At 44.1% G+C, this 21,666-nt stretch overlaps 1 protein-coding gene across 1 annotated transcript in view; it reads left to right on the plus strand.

The window, feature by feature from the left end:
* Positions 1 to 21,666, plus strand: part of LOC121278115 (dynein heavy chain 8, axonemal-like) — a 1,831,678-nt gene that overhangs the window by 1,038,387 nt on the left and 771,625 nt on the right. The window contains exon 48 of the mRNA XM_041188200.1: positions 9,365 to 9,472. Within this exon, the coding sequence (XP_041044134.1) occupies positions 9,365 to 9,472 (108 nt within the window). The remainder of the gene's footprint in view (positions 1 to 9,364; positions 9,473 to 21,666) is intronic.

The following is a 21,666-nucleotide window of genomic DNA, read 5'->3' on the forward strand; positions in this document are numbered from 1 at the left end:
GCTTTGCATTTTTCATCAAACCTCATCCAAGGGCAGGTCGGGGTTTCTGTTATTGAATAAAATAGAAATGAAAATCTGTGGATTGCATTTTATCACTTATATGTTCATGTGCCTGATTGTGATGCTTGGATATTTTTTTCCTGATTTTCAAAAGTTTATTTCATGGTTTTTGGGTCTGCATCTCCCTGAGACAGCTTTCTGCCTTCAGGGAGCATTCTCTCAGCACTTGCCCGGGCCCGCAGAAACGTCATCACCTGCCCTTCTCCCGACCCCACACTGGCAGTGCTGAGTTTTTCAGCTTGAGCTTCAGGCTGGTTGGCCATTAATTTGCCAGCCAGTGTGAAATCACGGCCAGGGCCGATCGCAGTTGGCGGTCCATTTCCAGACCGCTCCTGGGCCCACCGAATGCGCCCACCCACAGAGCTGAAAATTCAGGCCTCTGAAATTTCCGAAAACATTTGTTCCTCTACATCCTTTCCACTAGTTGGGGGTCTATAGACTACACCGAGCAATGCAATTGCACACTTTGTTCCTTAGCTCTAGCCAAATTGATTCTGTCCTTGGACACTCAGGGACATCCTCTTTCTCCAGCACTGCAATGATCTTCTCAACCTATACTGTCACCCATCCTCCTTTCCTTCCTTTCCTACCTTTTCTGAACACCTTGTACCCAAGAATGTTTAACACACAGTTCTGCCCTTCCTTCAGCCAGGTCTCTGTATTCACCACAACATATTTCCACATGACAATCTGTGCCAGTAACTCCCCAATCTTATTTACTTTACTCAGTGCATTCACATACATGCATAATAACCCTGATATAGATTTTGTTACTTTCTCCCTTACCCCAACTTTATCTATTAACTTACTATTCTCTATACTAGTGCTATCTGTCCCTCCCAGTATTTTCTGCACCCTGGTATTCCTCTCTAATATCTTCACTTGGTCCCCACACCCCTACTGAGTTAGTTTAAAGCCTTAGCAACAGCACCAGCAAAACCCTGGTGTCAGAGCTGGAATTCAGTCCCAACTCTGTTCAGGTGCAACCTGTCTGGCTTGTACAAATGCCAAATTCCCCAGAGCCAATCCCAGTGTCCCAGGAATCTACAGCCCTCCCTCCTGCACCATCTTCCCAGCCACACATTCAACTGCCTTATCCTCCTATTTCTGCTTCACTTGCACATGGCATTGCAAGTAATCTGGAGATTACTATATTTGAGGTCCTTCTTACTAATTTTCAACCTAGCTCCCTCAATTCTGATCGCAGGACAACATCCTCCATCCTAAGTCATTGGTACCAATGTGGACCACGACCTCTAGCTGATCACCCTCTCCCAGAAGAATATCATGCAGGTGCTCAGTGATATCCTTGACCCTGGCACCAGGGAGGCATCCTACCTTCCTGGAGTCACACCAATGGTCGCAGAAATGCCTGTCTGTTCCCCTAACTAATCAATTCCCTATCACTATTTCTTTTCCTTTCTTCTTCCTCCCCTCCTGTACAGCTGAACTGCTCTTGATGCCACAAATTTGGCCCTGACTGCACTCCTCTGAGGAATCAGTGCCCTTACCAGCTTCCAAAACAGAAAACCGATTTGTAAGTGGGACCCCAGGGGACTCGTGCACTACCTGCCTAGTTCTCTTGGACTGCCTGTTGGTCACCCATTCCCTTTCTGCCTCCAGGCTCCTAAGCTGTGGTATGACCACCTCTCTGAACATGCTATCCATGTAGCTCTCAGCCTCGTGGATTTGCCACTGTGACCCCAGTCGCCGCTCAAGCTCCAAAAACCAGAGCTTTAGGTTCTAAAGCTGGCAGCACTGGTAGCATCCATGAATTCCCACATATTACAGAATGTACATTTCACTCGGCTGAGCTATCTTGCCATGCCTTAGCTTTATTTTACTTTGGTTTATTTATATCACTATTATATTAGCCTTGACTTTATTCCTGGTGTTTCTCACTTAAATCCAAATATAGCTACTTCATTAAAACGTTAGTAATTTACAGCAATTTAAAGACAATCCCTAAGAGCAGTTTTTTTACCAATGAGCTTACTGTTTCCCTGTGATATCATTATTCGTTGTTTCTCACTCTCCTTTCGAACTCAGCATGGGCCAGTTCCAAGCAGCTGACTGATGTGCCTCTCCGACTCGCTGGTAAGTGGTGTAGGCCTCAAGCCTTTGTCCTGATTTATACTCCATTTCTTCAGGTTGCTTCCTTGCAGGCCCACTGCGTCTGACTCCCAGGAGGCTTCAGCAACTACAGGAATGGAAATGACACCTGGAAAAGCTGTCCCCAGTTCTCTGATTCTTACCTAGAGGTCCTTCTGTGGGATCTGAGAGGCTAGAAAGCAGATAGGAGTCTTTAAAACCAAGCAAGTGTGGATTCAAGTAAGCAAGAGGAGTGTGCTCCTTTGAACCTGGATGCAAGGACCTCATCGGGGTAGTAAACATGAATGGCATAACATTTTCAGGTGCCAAACCAACACTCTGACTTCTTCAACTTCTCCTCAGACCAACACACTTTGCAGCTCCACTCATTCCTCTCTTTCCAGGCACCTACACACATCCCAATCTTAACAGACACTCACCATCATCTTTGTGCCATATCCCACCCATGTCTCAGTCACCCTCCACAAATCTTGGGCCAGATTTTCATGGTTGAGGTACTGTAGCATGTGGGAACCACTGGATACCAGTGTAACCTGCAGCAACCATAACTGCAGTTTGAGGAAAGGTAAATAGTAACTTGCGGGAGTAGTTATTAGGACCTCTAACTGTAATTACACTGTAGGACAGAGTATATAGGAAGAAATAATGGGGGTTGCAAACATCATAGGTGATCTTAATTTTCATACAGATTGAAAGAATCAGACTGGCAAAGGTAGCCTGGAAGATGGGTTAATAGAGGGCAGAATTTTCCCCCCTTCAGTGGGGGGGTTGTTTAGGAGTGGGCGTGTGGAGGCACACCTCTGATCAGCACCCCCAATCGGGGGCGTGCCACCATTTTATGTGAGTGGGCCAATTAAGACCCGCCCAGCGTGAGGTCCGCAAGGAAGCGCTATGTGCTCCCTGAGCGGGCTGGGGGGGAATCCCAAAACCGAGAGTGCGCAAAAGAGTGCACTCATCTCCCTGAGGCTAAGTGCTGCCTCAGGGAGATCAGTGCCAAATTTAAAAATATTAACAATAGAAAAAAAAAATTCCCCTGATATGCCCCCTCATGTGACACTGTCACATGAGTTGGGACATGTCCATCACTTTCATTAACACTTTTATTAAAAATTTAAAAAAATACATGAAACCTCCTCCTGCCCGTGGATGAGGTTTCATGCTTTTTCCAATGTCCACCAGGGCTCCTGGCCTGCCCACCAACCTTAAGGTTGGATGGACAGGTCCATTAAGTGCTTTAATTACTTTGTCAATGGCCTCAATTGGCCATTGACAGATCGGCGGGCGCACAGCTGATTCTGCTGAGCCTCCACCCACCTGAAAATTGAAATGAGGTGGGGTGACATCGGGAGTTCCGCCCGACATTATCCCGCGTCATTTTACACGTCGCCATGTGGGCCCCGCTCCTCACTCGCCGACCGAGAAATCCTGGCCAGAGTGTATTCAGGGCAGTTTCTTGGAGCAGTATATTATGGTGCCGGAGAGTAGATTATTTTAGATTGGGTGTGTAATGAAACAGGATTAATTAATGACCTCATAATAAAGAGCTTCGAAGCAACACTAATCATAACATGATAGAGTGCCACACTCACTTTGAGGATGTGGAATGTGGGTCCATAGTGTCTTAAACTTAAATTAGGGCATTTACAAAGGAATGAAGACAGAGTTGCCTAAAGAAAAGTGGGAAATAGGTTAAAAGCAATGACGGTGGAGAAGCAGTGGCAGACATTTAAGGAGATATTTTGGAACTCTCAGCAAATATATACTCCATTGAAATCAAAAGACTATGAGAAGGATCCATGATCAGTGGCCAACTAAGGAAGCTAAGGGTAGTATCAAATTGGAAGAAAAAAACATAAAACTATGAGGATTAGTGGTAGGACAGAAGATAGGAACGATTTTAAAAAACAGCAAAGAACAATAAAAAGTAATGAGGGAGAAATTAAAGAATGTGAGAAACCTAGCTAGAAATATAAAAACAGATAGGAATACATTCTACAAGTATTTAAAAAGGATAAGAGCAACTAAAGTGAGTGTTGGTCCTTTTTGAGGTGAAACTGGGGAATTAATAATGGGAAACAAGGAAACGGTGAGAGCATTGAGCAGGCACTTTGTGTCTGTCTTCAATATAGAAGGCCCCAAAAACATCTCAAGAATACTTGAAAGCTAAGAGATAAAAGGGTGGGAGGTGGCTAAAACATCACAATCACTAGGGAAAGGCACTGGGAAAACTATTCGAACTAAGGGCTGACAGGTTCCCTAGACCTGAAGGCCAGCATCCGTGGGTCTTAAAAGAAGTGCGTGCAGAGATGGTAGATGCATTGGTTGTGATCTTCCAAAATCCCCTTGACTCTAGAAAGGTCACAGCGAATGGGAAAAGTAAAAGCGTAACAGCTCTATTCAAGAAAGGAGGGGGACAGAAAGCAGGGAACTATAGGCCAGTTAGCCAAACTTCTGACATGGGGAAAATGCTAGAATCCATTATTAAGGAGGTAATACAGAATATTTAGAAAATAGAGTATCCTCAGCCCAACAATGTTCAGCAGCTTCATCAATGACCTTCCTTCCAATATAAGGTCAGAAGTGGGGATGTTTGTTGATAACTGCACAATGTTCAGCACAATTTGTGACTCCTCAGATACTGAAGCAGTCTCTGTCCAAATGCAGCAAGACCTGGACATTATTCTGGCTTGGGCTGATATATGGCAAATAACATTCCTGCCTCACAAGATCCAGGTAGTGACTATCTCCAGCAAGTGAGAATCTAACTATCTCCCCTAGACATTCAACAGCATTACCATCACTGAATCCTCACCATTCACGACTCCTCAGAGGCTGAAGTAGTCCATGTCCAAATGCAGCAACAACTGGAAAATATTCAGGCTTGGGTTGACAAGTGGCAAGTAACATTCATACCACACAAGTGTCAATGACCATCTCCAACAAGAGAGAATCTAACCATCGCCCCTTGACATTCAATGACATTACCATTGCTGAATCCCCCACTATCAACATCCTGGGGATTACCATTGACCAGCAACTGAACTGGACCACCATATAAATACTATGGCTACAGGTGCAGGTCAGAGGCTAGGAATCCTGCTGCGAGTAACTCACTTCCTGATTCCCCAAAGCCTGTCCCACCATCTACAAGGAGTGTGATGGAATACTCTCCACTTGCCTGGATGAGTGCAGCTCCAACAATGCTTGACAACATCCAGGACAAAGCAGCCCACTTGATTGGCACCCGATCCACAAATATTCACTCCCTCGACCATTGATGCACAGTGGCAGCAGTGTGTACCATTTTCAAGATGCATTGCAGGAATTCATCAAGGCTCCTTAGGCACCACCTTCCAAACACATGAACACTACCATCCAGAAGGAAAAGAGCAGCAGATACATGGGAACACTGTCTGGAAGTTCCCCTCCAAGCCACACCATCCTGATTTGGAAATAGATCTCCACTTCTTCACTGGGTCAAAACCTGGAACTCTCTCCCGAATAGCACTGTGGTGTAGCTACACCACATGGACTACAGTGGTTTAAGAAAGCAACTCACCACCACCTTAAGGGCAGTTAGGGATGGGCAATAAATGCCAGCCAATGACGCCCACAGCCCATGAATGAATAAAAAAAGGATAAGAGTTTTGAGGAAGCAACAAACAGGGTGGTTAAAAGAGAACCTGTGGATGTGGTATACTTGGAGTTCTTAAGGGGATTTGTTAAGATTACTAATTTTACACTATATTATGTGAAATAAGAGCTCACAGGGGTAACGTACTAGCATGGATAGAAAATTGATGAGCTAACAGGAAGGAGAGAGTAGGGGTAAATGGGTCATTTTCAGCTGGCAAACTATAACTATTTGAGTGCCATGGGGATCGGTGCTGGGGCCTCCACTATTTACACTCTGTATCAATTACTTGGTTGAAGTGACCAAATGCATGGTAACTAATTTTGCTGATGATACATAGATAGATAGGAAAGTAAGTTTTCATGAGGACGTAGAATCTGCAGTACAGAAGGATCCAGGTGAACTAGTGTATGAATCATAAAAATTTATGCAGGTACAGCAAGTGTTTAGGAAAGCATTTATTGCAGTGAAAAGTAGGGAAAGATTGCTACAGCTGTATTAGGGCCTTTGTGAGGCCGCATCTGGAGTATTGTGTACAGTTTTAGTCTCCTTACTGAGAAAAGGATTTAATTGCATTAGAAAGGGTTCAGAGAAGGTTTGTCTGATTCCTAGGTTGAAAGGTTTATCTTATGAATAAAGGCTCAGTTGGTTGGACCATTGGGCAGAATTTTGCCCCTGGTTGGTGGGCGGGCAGCCGAACTCTGCCGCTGAAACGGGGTCTGCTGCCATTTTGAGTGGGCGGGCCAATTAAGGCCCGCCCAGCAGCCTGCCCGACGGGAAGTGCTATGTATGTGTGTGAAAGAGCGCACTGCTCCCTGAGACTAAGTGCTATCTCAGGGAGAGTACTGACATTCTAACAAACTTTAAAAATAGAAAAATAGAAAAATTATTAACCTGTCCCCCTCATGTGATAATGTCACACGAGGTGGGAGATGTTAATAAGAAGCACGTAAACTTTATTAAAGTTTTTTTAAAAACGGACATGAACCCTCAACCCGTCAGTGGATGAGGTTTCATGTATTACCAGAAGCCTGCTGGGATTCCTGGCCTGCCTGCCAACCTTAAGGTTGGATGGGCAGGGCATATAACTACTTTAATTATCCTGTCAATAGCCTTAATTGGCCATTGACAAGTCGGTGGGCAGACAGCTGATTTCGCTGTCCTCCCGCCTTCCTCAATATTCAAATGAACTGGGATGATATCAGGGGTTCTTCCCAATGTCATCCTGCATCACTTTCCTGTCGGCGAGCGGGCCCCGCCTCCAAATTGCCGACGGGAAAATTCAGTATATTGTAATTAAGAAAAATGAGAGGCAATCTTACTAAAACATATAGGTCAGAATTTTATGGCCCCACTGCAGCGTGTCTATACCTGGCGGATGCGGTGAGCCATTTAAATCTCCATTTACTTCAGTTAGACTGTCATACCCTGCTGGGCAGGAGGGGCCATAAAATTCTGGCCATAAGATCCTGAGGGGACTTGACAAGGCAGTTGCTGGGAGGATGTTTCCCCTTGTGGGGGGAGTCTAGAACTAAGGGACAGTTTAAAATTAGGGGTCTCCCATTTAAGACTGAGATAAGGAGAATATTTTTCTCTCAGAATGTTGTTAGTTCGGGGAACCCTCTTCCCCAAATAGCAGTGGAGGCTGGGCCATTGAATATATTCAAGGTTGAGTTGATTAGATTTTTGATCAACAAGAGAATCTATGGTTATGGGGGCAGACAGGAAAATTGAGTTGAGGCCACAATCAGAGCAGCCACGATCTCAAAGCAGAGACCCGGTTCAATAAGCCCGATGGCCTACTCATGATCCTAATTCTTGCTTTCTTGTGTATCAAGAGTTGGGAAATTTCCTGACCCCACAAACAGTCTCCATCATGGAGAGTCCAACCGCCCTATTTTTGCATTAGGGAGATGGGCATGGGCTGAAGACAGGCCCGCTGCTTTTGGAGATAAGCCCAAAACTGCAATGGAGATATGTGGATGATGAGACCAGCAGGTCTTCCTCCATTTGCTGGGACATCGGCCCAGTTTTATTCATGGTTGCTAGGCCTTCTAGCCCTTACCCTCATCCCCTTCCAAGCCCCCTCATATACCCCGTACTCCCTCCATTCTCCCATATATCCTCCATACACACTCACCCAGTATCTACTAGAAACAAAACTCATGCGCATATATTTTTTTTTCTTATTCATTTATGGGATGTGGGAGTTGCTGGCTAGGCCAGCATGTATGTCCCATCCCTAATTGCCCTTGAGATGATGGTGGTGAGCTGCCTTCTTGAACCATTGCAATCCATGTGGTATAGGTACACCCACAGTGCTGTTAGGTAGGAAGTTCCAGGATATTTTAACCCATGAATAGTGAAGGAACAACAATATATTTCCAAGTCAGGATGATGAGTGGCTTGGAGGGGAAGGTCCAGGTGGTGTTCCCATGCATCTGCTGCCCTTGTCTTTCTAGATGCTATTGTTCATGGGTTTGGAAGGTGCTTTATAAAGAAGCTTGGTAAGTTACTGCACTTCATCTTGTAGATGGTATACACTGCTGCCACCGTGCGTTGGTCACGGAGGGAGTGAATGTATGTGGATGGGGTGCAAATCAAGCAGACTGCTTTGTCCTGGATGGTGGTGAGCTTCTTGAGTGTTGTTGGAGCTGCACTCATCTAGGCAAGTGGGGAATATTCCATAATACCCCTGACTTGTGCCTTGTAGATGGTGGACAGGTTTTGGGGAGTCAGGAGATGAGATATTCGTTGCCTCTGACCTGCTCTTGTAGCCGCAGTGTTTATATAACTAGTTCAGTTTCTGGTCAATAGTAATACCCCAGGATGTTGATAGTGGGGGATTCAGTAATGGTAATGCCTTTGAATGCCAAGAGGTGATGATTAGATTCTCTCTTGTTGGAGATAGTTATTGCCTGGCACTTGTGTGGCATGAATGTTTCTTGCCACTTTTCAACCCAAACCTGGATATTGACCAAGTCTTAGTCTGGACATAGACTGTTTTAGTATCTGAAGAGTCGCGCATGGTGCTGAACATCATGCAATCATCAACGAACATCCCCATTTCAGACCTTATGATGGAAAGAAGGTCATTAATGAAGCAGCTGAAGATGGTTGGGCCGAGGACACTACCCTGAGGAACTCTACAATGATATCCTGGAACTGAGATGATTGACCTCCAACAACCACAATGATCTTCCTTTGTGCTAGGTATAAATCCAACTGATGGAGAGTTTTCCCCCTGATTCCCATTGACTCCAGTTTTCCCAGGGCTTTTTCTGTTAAAGCTTATTTATTTATTTATTTGATCAATTTGGTGTTAGATTTGGTGATGGTGTTTATGTCTGTATTGAAGTGAGGGCAAGATGAATAAGTGTGGAATCCAGGAAGCCAATGTAATAGTGGTTACCAGAAGAGAGATAATGGGCTGAATTTTCACCAGTTTTTCGGTAATTGTGTTTATTTATTGATGCCAAAATATAATTATATCTATATTTTTAAATCTTTTGCAGATGAAACACGGTTTCGTCATAAAATTCACTTCATCTTTTTCAGATCATTATAAGGGTCAAGCTTGCAAGTGTCGGATTTTTGGATAATGTGCTGTTGGCTCAGAAATTCTTTGTACTTTACAAGCTCTGTGAAGAGCAGCTTACCAAGCAGGTATGAAACAGACCTGAATTAGAATTGAAAAATATGCATTCCTTGAACTATGAAAATTTCTGTTTCAGATCTGGTAAATCTTAGTGATTATATTCAAAATTCAAACTATTTTTTCAGCAAGGTTTAAAAGGATTAATTTAAGGGGATAAGTCATGGCAGAAGAGCTCAAAGCCATAGTGTGCTCCTTGTGCTCCATGTGGGAAGCCAGGAACATCTCTGATGCCTGGGACCAGCATGTGTGCAGGAAGTGTGTCCAGCTGCAGCTCCTGGAAGCTCAGGTTGGGTACACTGTGGAGCATCCGCGAGTCTGAAAGTATCATGGATAGCACATTTAGAGAGGTGGCCACACTGCAGATGAAGGGACTTGAGGAAGGAAGGGAATGGGTGACCACCAGGCGGTCCGAGAGCAACAGGCAGATAGTTCAGGGGTCCCCTAGGGTCTTGCTCGCAAATCAGTATGCCATTTTGGAGGCTGATGAGGGCGCTGGTTCATCCAGGGAGTGCAGGCAGAGCCAAGCTTCTTGCACCACAAGCAGCCTGTCTGTACAGGAGGGGAGGATGAGAGGAAGAGCAATAGTAATAAGGGATTCTATAGTCAGGGGAAGTTATAGGCGTGATTGTGGCTAACAATGTGACTTCAGGATGGTGTGTTGCCTCCCTCGTGCCAGGATCTGGGATGTCACTGAACGGCTGCAGGGCATCCTGAAGGAGGAGGGTGATAAGGCAGAGGTCACGGTACATGTTGGTACCAATGACATAGGTAGAAAGAGGGATGAGGTCTTGCATCAAGAATTCAGGGAGTTAGGCAGTAGACTGAAAAGCAAGACCTCTCGGGTTATAATCTCTGGATTACTCCCAGTGCCATGTGCTAGCGAGCACAGAAATAGGTGAATAGCGCAGATGAATATGTGGCTTAAGAGTTGGTGCAGGAGGGAGGGTTTTAGATTCCTGCATCACTGGGACCATTTTTGGGAAAGATGGGACTTTTAGAAGCGGGACGGTCTACATCTGAACCAGAGTGGGTCTAACATCCTTGTGGGCGGGTTTGCTGGTGCTGTTGGGAGGAGTTTAAACTAATTCGGCATGGGGAGGGGCCACAGAATGTTAGCAGAATAGGGACACATCATAATACAGTGAAATAATCAAGTCAGAGGGAGTACAGCTGCATTAGGTTTCAAGGGAGCAAGGCATTCTGGATGGCCTCTACTTTAATGCCAGGAGTATTACAGGTAAAATGGATGAGTTAAAGGTGAGGATTGACACTTGGAATTGTGATATAGTAGCCATCACAGAGACGTGGTTGAGGGAGGGGCATCCAGCATCCGCAGTTTTTTGTTTTTATTTTTACCAGCCTATCCAATCTTTCCTCATAGCTTAGACCCTTCAGCCCAGGGAGCATCCTGGTAAATCTCCTCTACACCCTCTCCAGTACAATCACATCCTTCTTATAAAGTGGTGACTAGATCTGCACGCATTACTCCAGTTGTGGCCTAACCAGTGTTTTATACAGTTCCAGCATAACCTCCCTGTCTTGTATTCTATGACCTGGCTAATAAAGGCAAGTGTCTCATATGCCTTCTTAATCACCTTATCTACCTGTGGCCTCACCAAGGTTCTATACAATTCCAATATGACCTCCCTACTTTTGTAATCTATGCCTCGATTGATAAAGGCAAGTGTCCCATACGCCTTTTTCACCACCCCACTAACATGCCCTACTACCTTCTGGGATCTGTGGATATGCACACCAAGGTCCCTCTGATCTTCAGTCCTTTCCAGGCTCCTCATTCATAATGTGATCCCTTGTCCTGTTAGCCCTCCCCAAGTGCATTACCTCACACTTTTCCAGGTTGAATTCCATTTGCCATTTCTCTACTCATCTAACCAGTCCAATGATATCCTCTTGCAGTTTATGGCTATCCTCCCCAATATTTGCAACCCTACAATTTTCATGTCATCCATGAACTTCTTGATCCTACACCCTATATTTAAGCCCAAATCATTTATCTACACCACAAACAGCAAGGGCCCCAGCACTGAGCCCTGCGGAATCCCACTGGAAACAGACTTTGAATCAGAAACATCCCTCTGCCATCACCCTCTGCTTTCTGCCTTTCAGCCAATTTTAGATCCAACTTTCTTGACCAGTCTGCCATGAGGCACCTCATCAAAAGTCTTGCTAAAATCCATGTAGACCACATCAAATATGATCTACCCTCATCTACCCCTGGTTACCTCCGCAAAAAATTTGATCAAATTTGTCAAACATGGCCTTCCCTTAACAAATCCATGCTGACTATCCCTGATTAATCCATGTCTCTCCAAGTCCACATATATTCTCTCCCTCAGAATTCTTAGTAACTTCCCCACCATCAAGGTTAGACTGACTGGCCTGTAGTTTCCTGGTCCATTCCTTTCTCCCTTTTTTAATAATGGGACATTAGCAGTCCTCCAGTCCTCAGGCACCTCACCTGTGGCCAGATAGGATTTGAACATTTCTGCCAGGGCCCCTGATACCTCTTCCGTTGCCTCCCTCAATAGCCTGGGATACATCTCATCCTGGCCTGCAGATTTATCCACTTTTAAGGCCGCTAAACCTGCTGGTACCTCTCTCTCTGTTAATTTCCTCTAATATTTCAGTCCTCCACCCTGATGTCTATACCAGCGTCATCCTTTTCCATTGTGAAGATCCAACGCAAAGCATTCTTTGTGAACTGTACCCAAGTCTTCCAGGTCCACACATAGATTACCTCCATGGTTCCTAATTGGCTCTACTCTTTCCCGAGTTATTCTCTTGCTCTTTATATGTTTAAAAAACCCCTTTGGGTTTTCCTTTATTCTACCCACCAATACTTTCTCATGTGCTCTTAGCTTTCCTAATTTCCTTTGAGCTCCCCCCTGCACTTCGTATACTCCGCTAGGGACTCTGTTGTATTGAGTCCCCGGTATCTGTCATAAGCTTCCCTTTTTCTTAATCCTAACCTTTATCTCCCTTGACATCCAGGGTTCTCTGGACTTGGTCCTCCACTTTTGTCCTTACGGGAACATATTTGCCCGTGTCTTCAGGGAGTGATGTGTCAGCTGCTGAAGGACTTTGATAAAAGCAAAATACTGTGGATGTTGAAATTTGAAACAAAAACAGAAAATGCTGGAAAAACTCAGGTTTATCAGCATCTGTGGAAAGAGAAATAGATTTAATGTTTCAAATCCATATGACCCTTCTTCAGAGACTTCTCTAGTAAGGAGGGTCATACGGATTCAAAACATTAACTCCATTTCTCTCTTCACAGATGCTGCTAGACATGCTGAGTTTTTCTAGCATTTTGTTTTTGTCGCTGAAGGACTTGGTCCTGACTTCAAAGTTACTATGTAAAGCAATTGCACATAGACATGGGCGCAGTGGCAAACATTCCACCTGTAATACAGCATGAGTAGAAGAATGAGCAGAGTGCACACAGAGCAAGACAAGCTACTAGAAGAGAGAGGAAGAGGAGGGGGAGGAGGAGGAAAGGGGAATAAAGAGCTCTAAGCTGGTTTTCGCATCTGCCCAAGGTGTTTAGGTTCCTGAACCTCAGCAATGAATAGTCTATGAGGTGTGTGCACTTCGCTAAGGACTTTGTCACTGAAATCTGTCAGCTGCTCCAGGCACAGATGGAAGGTAAAGAATGCATTGCCAGTGGCTGTGATACTGACCATGTGTTAAACTTTTATGTGGGTGGAACCTTTCCACCTGGAGCCATTTGCAACATCTTGCAGTTTGCCATCCAGTGTGTAAGAGTGGTCACTGACATTTTTTATTCAAAATGTGCCAGAGAGCCATGGACAGAGTGAGTAGTTGGCTTCATGAGAATTTGTAGACCTCCTAGGGAATAGGGTCCCATTAACTCCATTCACCTCACATTGTGGATGCAATGTATCAATTCTGAGAAATCACAACTGAAAGGGATTCCACCCCCTCAATGTCCACAAATTGTGTGACAAATAGGCAGCAAATTATGGAAATCAATGCCCAACATATCTTCATACATTTAGTGGCATTCCCAGTGCCATCTGTATTTGAACCATGACGAACCAAAGGGTGGCTGCTGGGCGAAATGGTTGATAACTCCAGTGCGCAAGATATGCAAACATAGGCAGCATGTACCCAATAAAATTTGATGGAGTAAACATTGTTCTTTCCATTTGGATTTCTCTGAAGGAACCATGCAGTACTCAGCGGAGCAATTGTCAAGACTTCTGATGGTTTGCCATATGCTGCACAACCCTTTCATCGTGGGGTTACAGCCCTGGCCATCAGCTATATGGAAAGCAGATAAGGAGCAGAATGAGCATGAGCAAAAGAATGAGAAGGAAAAAAAAAAAGGGAGGAGACTATTTAGACAGCACCATTCTGCCCCCTCCCTCAGTTCTATTTTCAGTGCATTGATGTCTGTATCGGTGCTATGTCCTGTCTGTGCTCTAAATGGGAAACTTTATCTACTTTGCTTCCAACATCTATCCATTCCCTGAGTTTCACATGGTCCATCTCCAACTCTTCCCTTCCTCGAATTCTCTGTCTTCTTTTCTGGTGATAGGATATCAAGTAATATTTATTATGTGCACTGACTTCCACAGCCACCTCAACTATACATCCTCACCCCCAACATCCTTTAGGGACTCCATTCCATTCTCCCAGTTCCTCCATTTCCACTGCATCTGTTCTGCATCATCTATTCTGATGATACAACCTTCCACAACATTATTTCCGAGACATCCAATATTTTTCCTTCATTGAGGAATCCCCCCACTGTGGGTGACAGGGCACTTGGCTGTGTCTGCCATCTTTCCCATCCTTCTGTTCTCACCAGAACCATTCCATAGTTCCCCTTGTCCATACCTTCCACCTCACCAGGCTTTGTATTCAATGGATCATCTTGCATCATTTCCACCATTTTCAGTGTGAACCCACCACCAAACTCATCTTTTCCTCCATCCCCCTTTCAGCATTCTGAAGGGACCATTCCCTCTGTGATACTCCTCAGTCACCCCCAACTATTCATGTTTTCCCCTTCCCACGGCACCTTTCCATTCAAAGGCAGGAGATGTGACACCTGCCTTTTTACCTCCTCTTTCCACTGTCCAAGGCCCTTAGCACTCCTTCCAGATGAACCAGTGATTTACTTGTACTTCTTTCTACTGTACTTGCTGCTCACAATGTGGTCTCTTCTACACTGGGGAGACCAAATGCCGATTGGGTGACTGCTTTGTGTAACACCTCTGTCCTGTATACAAGCATGACCCCCGAGATTCCACTGGGATTTCATTTGAATTCTCCAGCTTTCTCTCATTCTGACATTTTTTTTCTTGGCCTGCTGCACTGTTCCAGGGAGGTTCAACATAAGGCTTAGGAACAGCACCTCATCTTTCAATGAGGCACTTTACAGTCTTCTGGACTCAACATTGAGTTCAACGATTTCAGACCATAAACTCTGTTCCCCATTTTGTTTCCTCTTCTTTGCTTGTTTCAGTTTTTCTCTTTCATCCAGCAGCACAGCTGCCCTAGGCACATCCTTTGTTTCTTTTCTTGCTCCATCTGCATTCCCTTTGGCCCTGAAGGACAAACTTTTCTGACATTCAATCTCTCCTGTCTTCCATCATATCACAGACCTTCCTTTTGTCCTTGTCACACCCATCCTTGCTCAGAATCTAGTACATCTCTAATTTGAGTACTGCTGAAAAAAGGGACAAATCTAAGCTTTTCGTCTTGTACTCATCAGGACACCCGCAAGAATACCAATATAAGGGGGAGAACAACCATTTTTACTATATGTGAAGAAAGTGCTGATTGGTTGGCAAGTGGCGATGCCATGAAGAATGCATCACTGATGGTGACTGACAGTTAACTGCCAAGGATTGTTTGAAACACATGTGGTATTTGCCACTAACAGGTTGCTGCTGTCAAACCAAAAAGACATTCTACCTATCACACAAATGAGAAATGTGGTATTTGAATTTCAGTGCCAGTGTGATGCTATGTAGGCTGTGTCCCCCAAGGACTGAAGGATCATATCAAACAGCATGTCCCAGCCACTGTTCACAACGGACAGGGTACAGTCTGTTCCAAACCAGCCCATGCCTGCAAAACTCAAAAGTGTCCAACATTAGATGTAATTATTCGACTGGACAACATTTGCTAAATAATCCTCAATGTGCTAAGAATTATGCTGATGATCAATGTAGGATTGTCAGTCAGGCTCAGTGTGGTGCATTTCCATGTACTGGAAGCTACATATATTAATACACAGGGCCCTGTTTTTTGCAAAGTGCATGTACATATTTTGTTTAGCTGAAACAGGTGCAATGTAAGTGACAGCCATTTGCTGACTCATTCCTCAGGGCAATGCCTTGACTAATCAGGGTCACAGAATCACAGAATTATAGAATTTTAACAGCACAGAAGGAGGCTATTTGGCCCATTGTCTCTGCACCGGTTCTCCAAATGAGCATTGTGACCTCGTACCATTGCCCTACTTTTTCCCTGTACCCCTGAACATTGTTTCTATTCAAATAATCATCTAATGCCCTCTTGAATGCCTCAATTGAGCCTGCCTTCACCACACTACCAGGCAATGCATTCCAGACCCGAATCACTCGTTGCGTGAAAAAGTTTTTTCTCACGACACATTTGCTACTTTTGAAAATCACTTTAAATCTGTGCCCTCTCATTCTTGATCCTTTTCTGAGCAGGTACATTTTCTCCCTACCTACTCTGTCCAGCTCCTCGTGATTTTGAACATCTTTATCAAATATTCTCTTAGCCTTCTTCTCTCCGAGGAAAACAGTCCCAACCTCTTAAATCTATCCTCATAGCTGAAGTTTCTTATCCCTGGAACCATTCTTGTAAACCTCTTCTGCATTCTCTCCAATGTGTTCACATCCTTCCCAAAGTGTGGCACCCAAAACTGTACACAATACTCCAGTTGAGGTCTAATGAGTGTCTCGTATAAATTCTGCATAACCTCCTTGCTCTTGTACTCTATGCCCCTAGTAATAAAGCCCAGGATACTATATGCTTTATTAACTGCTCTCCCCACCTGTCCTGCCGCCTTCAATGATCCATGTACATATACACCCAGGTCTTTCTGCTCCTGCTCCCCCTTCAAAATTTCACCCCTTATTTTATTTCTATCAAAATGCATCACCTCTTTCTTCTAGCATTGAACTTCATCTGCCACCTATCTGCCCACTCCATCAACTTGTCTATGTCTGTTTGAAGTTCCACACCATCCTCCTCGCAGTTTACAACACTCCCAATCTTTGTAACATCTGCAAACTTTGAAATTGTCCCCTGCACCCTAAGACCTAGATCATTAATATATACTAAGAAAAGCAAGGGTTCCAATACCGACCCCTGGGGAACTCGACTACAAACCTTCCTCCAGCCCAAAAAATATCCATTGACCATTACTCTCTGCTTCCTATTTTTCAGCCAATTTTGTAACCATGCTGCTACTGTCCCTTTTATTCCATGAACATTAACTTTTCTCACAAGTCTGTTGTGTGGCAAGTTAGTTAATCACAAGTTCCCCTTTAGAAATCCATGCTGGTTCTTCCTTATCAAGCCATATTTTTCCATGTTATTACTAATTCTATCCCGAATTATTGTTTCTAGAATTGCGCCCACCACTGAAGTTAAACTGGCTGGTCTGTAATTGCTGGGCTTATCTGTCCAACCTCTTTTGAACAAAGGTGTAATGTTTGCAATTTTCCAGTCCTCTGGCACCACCCGAGTCTAGGGAAGACTCAACGATTATGGACAGTGCCCCTGCAATTTCTACTTTCCACTTCCTTCAGTATCTTTGGATGCATTCATCTGGTCCTGGTGCCTTGTCAACTTTAAGTACCGACAGTCTATTCAACACTTCCAACTTACCAATTTCCAACTTATCAATTTTGAACCCTTCTAGTGACAGCAATTCGTCATCTGTCACCATGGCCTGGGTAGCATCTACCTCCTTGGTAAAGATGGATGCAAAGTATTAATTTAATACCTTAGCCATGGCTCCTTCATCCATGTACAAATTCCTTTTAGGTCCCTAATCTTCCCTACTCCTCTTTTTGCCGCCCTTTTATTATTTATATGCCTATAGAAGACTTTTCGATTCCCCTTTAGGTTGGCTGCTTGTCTTTTCTCAAAATCCCTCTTTGCTTCTCAAATATGCTTTTTCACCTCTCCTCTGAACCTTCTGTATTCCTCTTGGTTCTCAATTGTATTTTCTACCTGACACCTATCATAAGCACATTTTCTTTCCTTTATCTTAATTTCGACTTCCTTTGGATTTGTTTGCCCTACCTTTCCCTTTTGATGTAATATACCTTGACTGTGCCCAAACCAATTCAGAGAGTTGGGATAAGGGGCCATTTTCGGGATGGCAGCCTGTAACTAGTGAAGTGCCACAGGAATCAGTGCTGGGTTCTCAATTATTTACAATATATATTAATGACTTAGATGAGGGAAGCGAATGTACTATCGCCAAGTTTGTAGATGACAAAAATAGGTGGGAAGGCAATGGTGAGGATGACAAGGAACCTACAAAGGGATATAGACAGATTAAGTGATTGAGCAAAAACTTAGCAGATGGAATATAATGTAGGAAAATGTGAAGTTATGCACTTTGGCAGGAAGAATAGAGGAGCTGGATATTATTTAAATGGAAAAAGACTGCAGAAGGCTGCAGAACAGAGGGATTTGGGAATCCTTGTGCATGAATCCCAAAAAGCAAGTTCAACAGGTAATCGGGAAGACAAATGGAATGTTGGCCTTCATTTCAAAGGGAATGGAATATAAAAGGGAAGTCTAGCTAAAACTATGCAAGGCACTAGTTAGACCACATCTAGAATACTGTGAACAATTTTGGTCCCCTTATCTAAGGAAAAATATACTGGCATTGGGAGCAGTCCAGAGATGTTCACCAGGTTGATCTGGGAATGGAGAGATTTTCTCATGAGGAGAGGATGAGTAGGTTGGGCCTGTACTCATTAGAGTTTAGAAGAATGAGAAGCGCTTATTGAAACCTATCAGATTCTTAGGGGGAGTCACAGGCTAGATGCTGAGAGGTTGTTTCCCCTTGTAAGAGGGCACCCATTTAAAACAGATGAGGAATTTCTTCTCTCAGAGGGTAGTCAGTCTGTGAAATTCTTTACCGCAGAGGGCTGTAGAGGCTTGGTCATTAAGTATATTCAAGGCTGAGATAGATATATCTTTAATCAGTAAGGGAATCAAGGGTTATGGGGAAACGGCAGGGAAGTGGAGTTGAGGATTATCAGATCAGCCATGATCTCATTGGATGGCAGAGCAGATCCTATGGGCTGAATGGCCTACTTCTGCTCCAACGTCTTATGGTCTTATAGTCTTATTTTTTGAAGGTAGCCCATTGTTCAGCTACAGATTTTCCTGCCAATCTTTCGTTTCAGTCTATCTGGTCCAGTTCCATTCTTGCCCCATCGAAGTTGGCTCTCGGCAGTTAATTATTCTTACTCTGAATTGCCAATTGTTCTTTTCTATCATCCTAAAATGGACAACACAATGATCACTGTCTCCTAAATGTTCCCCTACTGACACTTGATCTACTTGGCGTCTTTTCTTGGTGGATTGACACTTGCTGCTGTAGAAAATTCTCCTGAACACAATCTAGAAATGTTTGCCCCTCTCTGCCCTTTACACTACCACTGTCCCAGTCTACATTTGGGTAATTAAAGTCCCCAATTATAAATACTCTATGATGCCTGCATCATTCTGTTATTTCCCTGCAGATTTGTTCTTTTGCATCCTTCCCTCTAGTTAGCAGCCTATAGACTACACCAAGCAATATAATTGCAAACGTTTTTGTTACTTCGCTCTAGCCAAATTGATTCTGTCCCTGAACCCTCTGGGACATCCTCTTTCTCCAGCACTTTTCCTCCTTTCCTTCCTTCCGTTCCTATCTTTTCTGAACTCCTTCTACCTGGGAATATCTAACAACCAGTTCTGCCCTTCCTTGAGCCAGGTCTCTATTATCGCCAAAATATCATATTTCCACATGGCAATTTGTGCTTCTAACTCCCCAATCACATTTACTATACTCTGTGCATTCACATACATGAACAGTAACCCTGGTTTAGATTTTGTTACTTTCTCCCTTACCCCAATTTTACCTATTAACTTACTATCCTCTATACTAGTGCTATCCCAGTATTTTCCCTGGTATTCCTCTCTTATATCTTCTCTTGATTCCCACACCCCTGTCGGGTTAGTTTAAAGCCCTCCCAAAAGCACCAGCAAAACGCCCCGCAAGGAACTCAGTCCCAGTTCTGTTCAAGTGCAATCTGTCCAGCTTGTACAGGTGCCACCTCCCCCAGAATCAGTCCCAGTATCCCAGGAATCTAAAGCCCTCCCTCCTGCACCATCTTTCCAGCCATACACTCATCTGCCTTGTCCTCCTATTTCTGTGCTTACTGGTAAATGGCACTGGGCGTAATCCAGGGTTTACTACACTTGAGGTCCTGTTTGCTAATTTTCGACCTAGCTCTCTAAATTCTGATTTCAGGACTAAATTCCCCTTACTACCTAAGTCATTGGTACCAATGTGGACCATGACCTCTGGCTGATCAGCCCTCCCCTACAAGAAAGTCCTGCAGCTGCTCTGTGACATCCTTGAGCCTTGCACCAAGGAGGAAACATACCATCCTGGAGTCACATCTATGGCCACAGAAACACCTATCTGCTCCCATAAGCAATGAACCCCCTATCACTATTGCTTTTCATTTCTTCATCCTCCCCTCCTCTACAGCTGAGAGACTCATGGTACCACAAACGTGGCTCTGACTGCACTCCTCTGAGGAACCAACACCCCCCACCAGCTTCCAAAACAGAAAACCGATTTATGAGCGGGACCCCAGGGGACTCCTGCCACTGCCTGCCTACTTCTCTTGGACTGCCTGGTAGTCACCCATTCTCTCTCTGTCTTTAGGCCCTTAAGCAGCGGTGTGATCATCTCTCTGAACATGCTATACACATAGCTCTCAGCATCACAGATGCGCCACAGTGACTCCAGCTCAAGTTTCCGCAGCTGGCAGTATTTCCTCCACATGTGGTCATCTAGGACACCGGTAGTGTCCATGACTTCGCACATGTTACAGGAGATGCATTCCACTCGACTGAGCTGGCCTGTTATGTCTTAACTCTACTTCCCTTACATTAACTTTATTCTACTTTGGATTATTTATATTACTTTTTTATTTTGACCCTAAATTACCCTTTTTCCTGGTGCTGCTCAGGTAAATCCAAGTATAGCAACTTGTTTAAAATTTACACTTTTCTAATTTACTCACCAGGTCCTATTTACCAAGGCCGCTGCTCTTCTTTCTGAGGAAAGATAGAAACGGAAAGGAGCACCTACTCCCTCAATCACCAAACTCCAACTGAAGCCCTCTACTGCAGCCCAAAACAGCACTCCAGTGTACACAAAGTCAGCACGAAAAGATAGCCTACTTCTAGACTCTCTGAACCTAGCCTCTGAAAACCTGGTTAAGCCAGTTATCTAATTAAGTTGTTGCAGCTGCAAGCAGAGCCTCTCTGAGCCCTGTTTTAACGCTGGACAAAAACTCACCTTCTACCAACCCTCATAGCAACTTTTAGTTAATTACTAAATTAAAGAAAGACTAGACTTCAGTTAGAATTTTGCCCTCAATTTAAACCTTAAACTCCCTCAGTCACCAGATTCCAACTGAAGCAATCTACAGCAGCCCAAAACAGCTCTCAGGGTCAAGCTGCCTGGTTTAAATTTCAACCAAAGCTTGGCAGTTAACTGTCAGACACCATCAGTGGCGCATTCTCTATGAAAATGCCACTTGCCAACCAATAATCGGTCTCTTCACATACAATATACATTGTTATTTTCCCCTTTATATTGGCGTTGTTGCGAATGTCCTGATGAATGCAAAACAAAAAGCTTAGATATGTCTCTTTTTTCAGCAATTCTCAAGTTCTGTGCCAGTTCCGATGAAGCTCACAGGCTGGAAATGTCAACTCTGTTTCTCTCTCTACACAGATACTGCATAAACTGCTGATTTTTTTTCAAGAATTTTCTGTCTATATTTCACTTTTCTGTCCAGGCTATCCATGGACTCATTCAACTGGCTGCCAGTAAATACAACCTCAATTCCCCATTGACCAT

The sequence above is a fragment of the Carcharodon carcharias genome, chromosome 5 (genome assembly GCF_017639515.1).
Source record: "Carcharodon carcharias isolate sCarCar2 chromosome 5, sCarCar2.pri, whole genome shotgun sequence".
NCBI classification, from domain to species: domain Eukaryota; kingdom Metazoa; phylum Chordata; class Chondrichthyes; order Lamniformes; family Lamnidae; genus Carcharodon; species Carcharodon carcharias.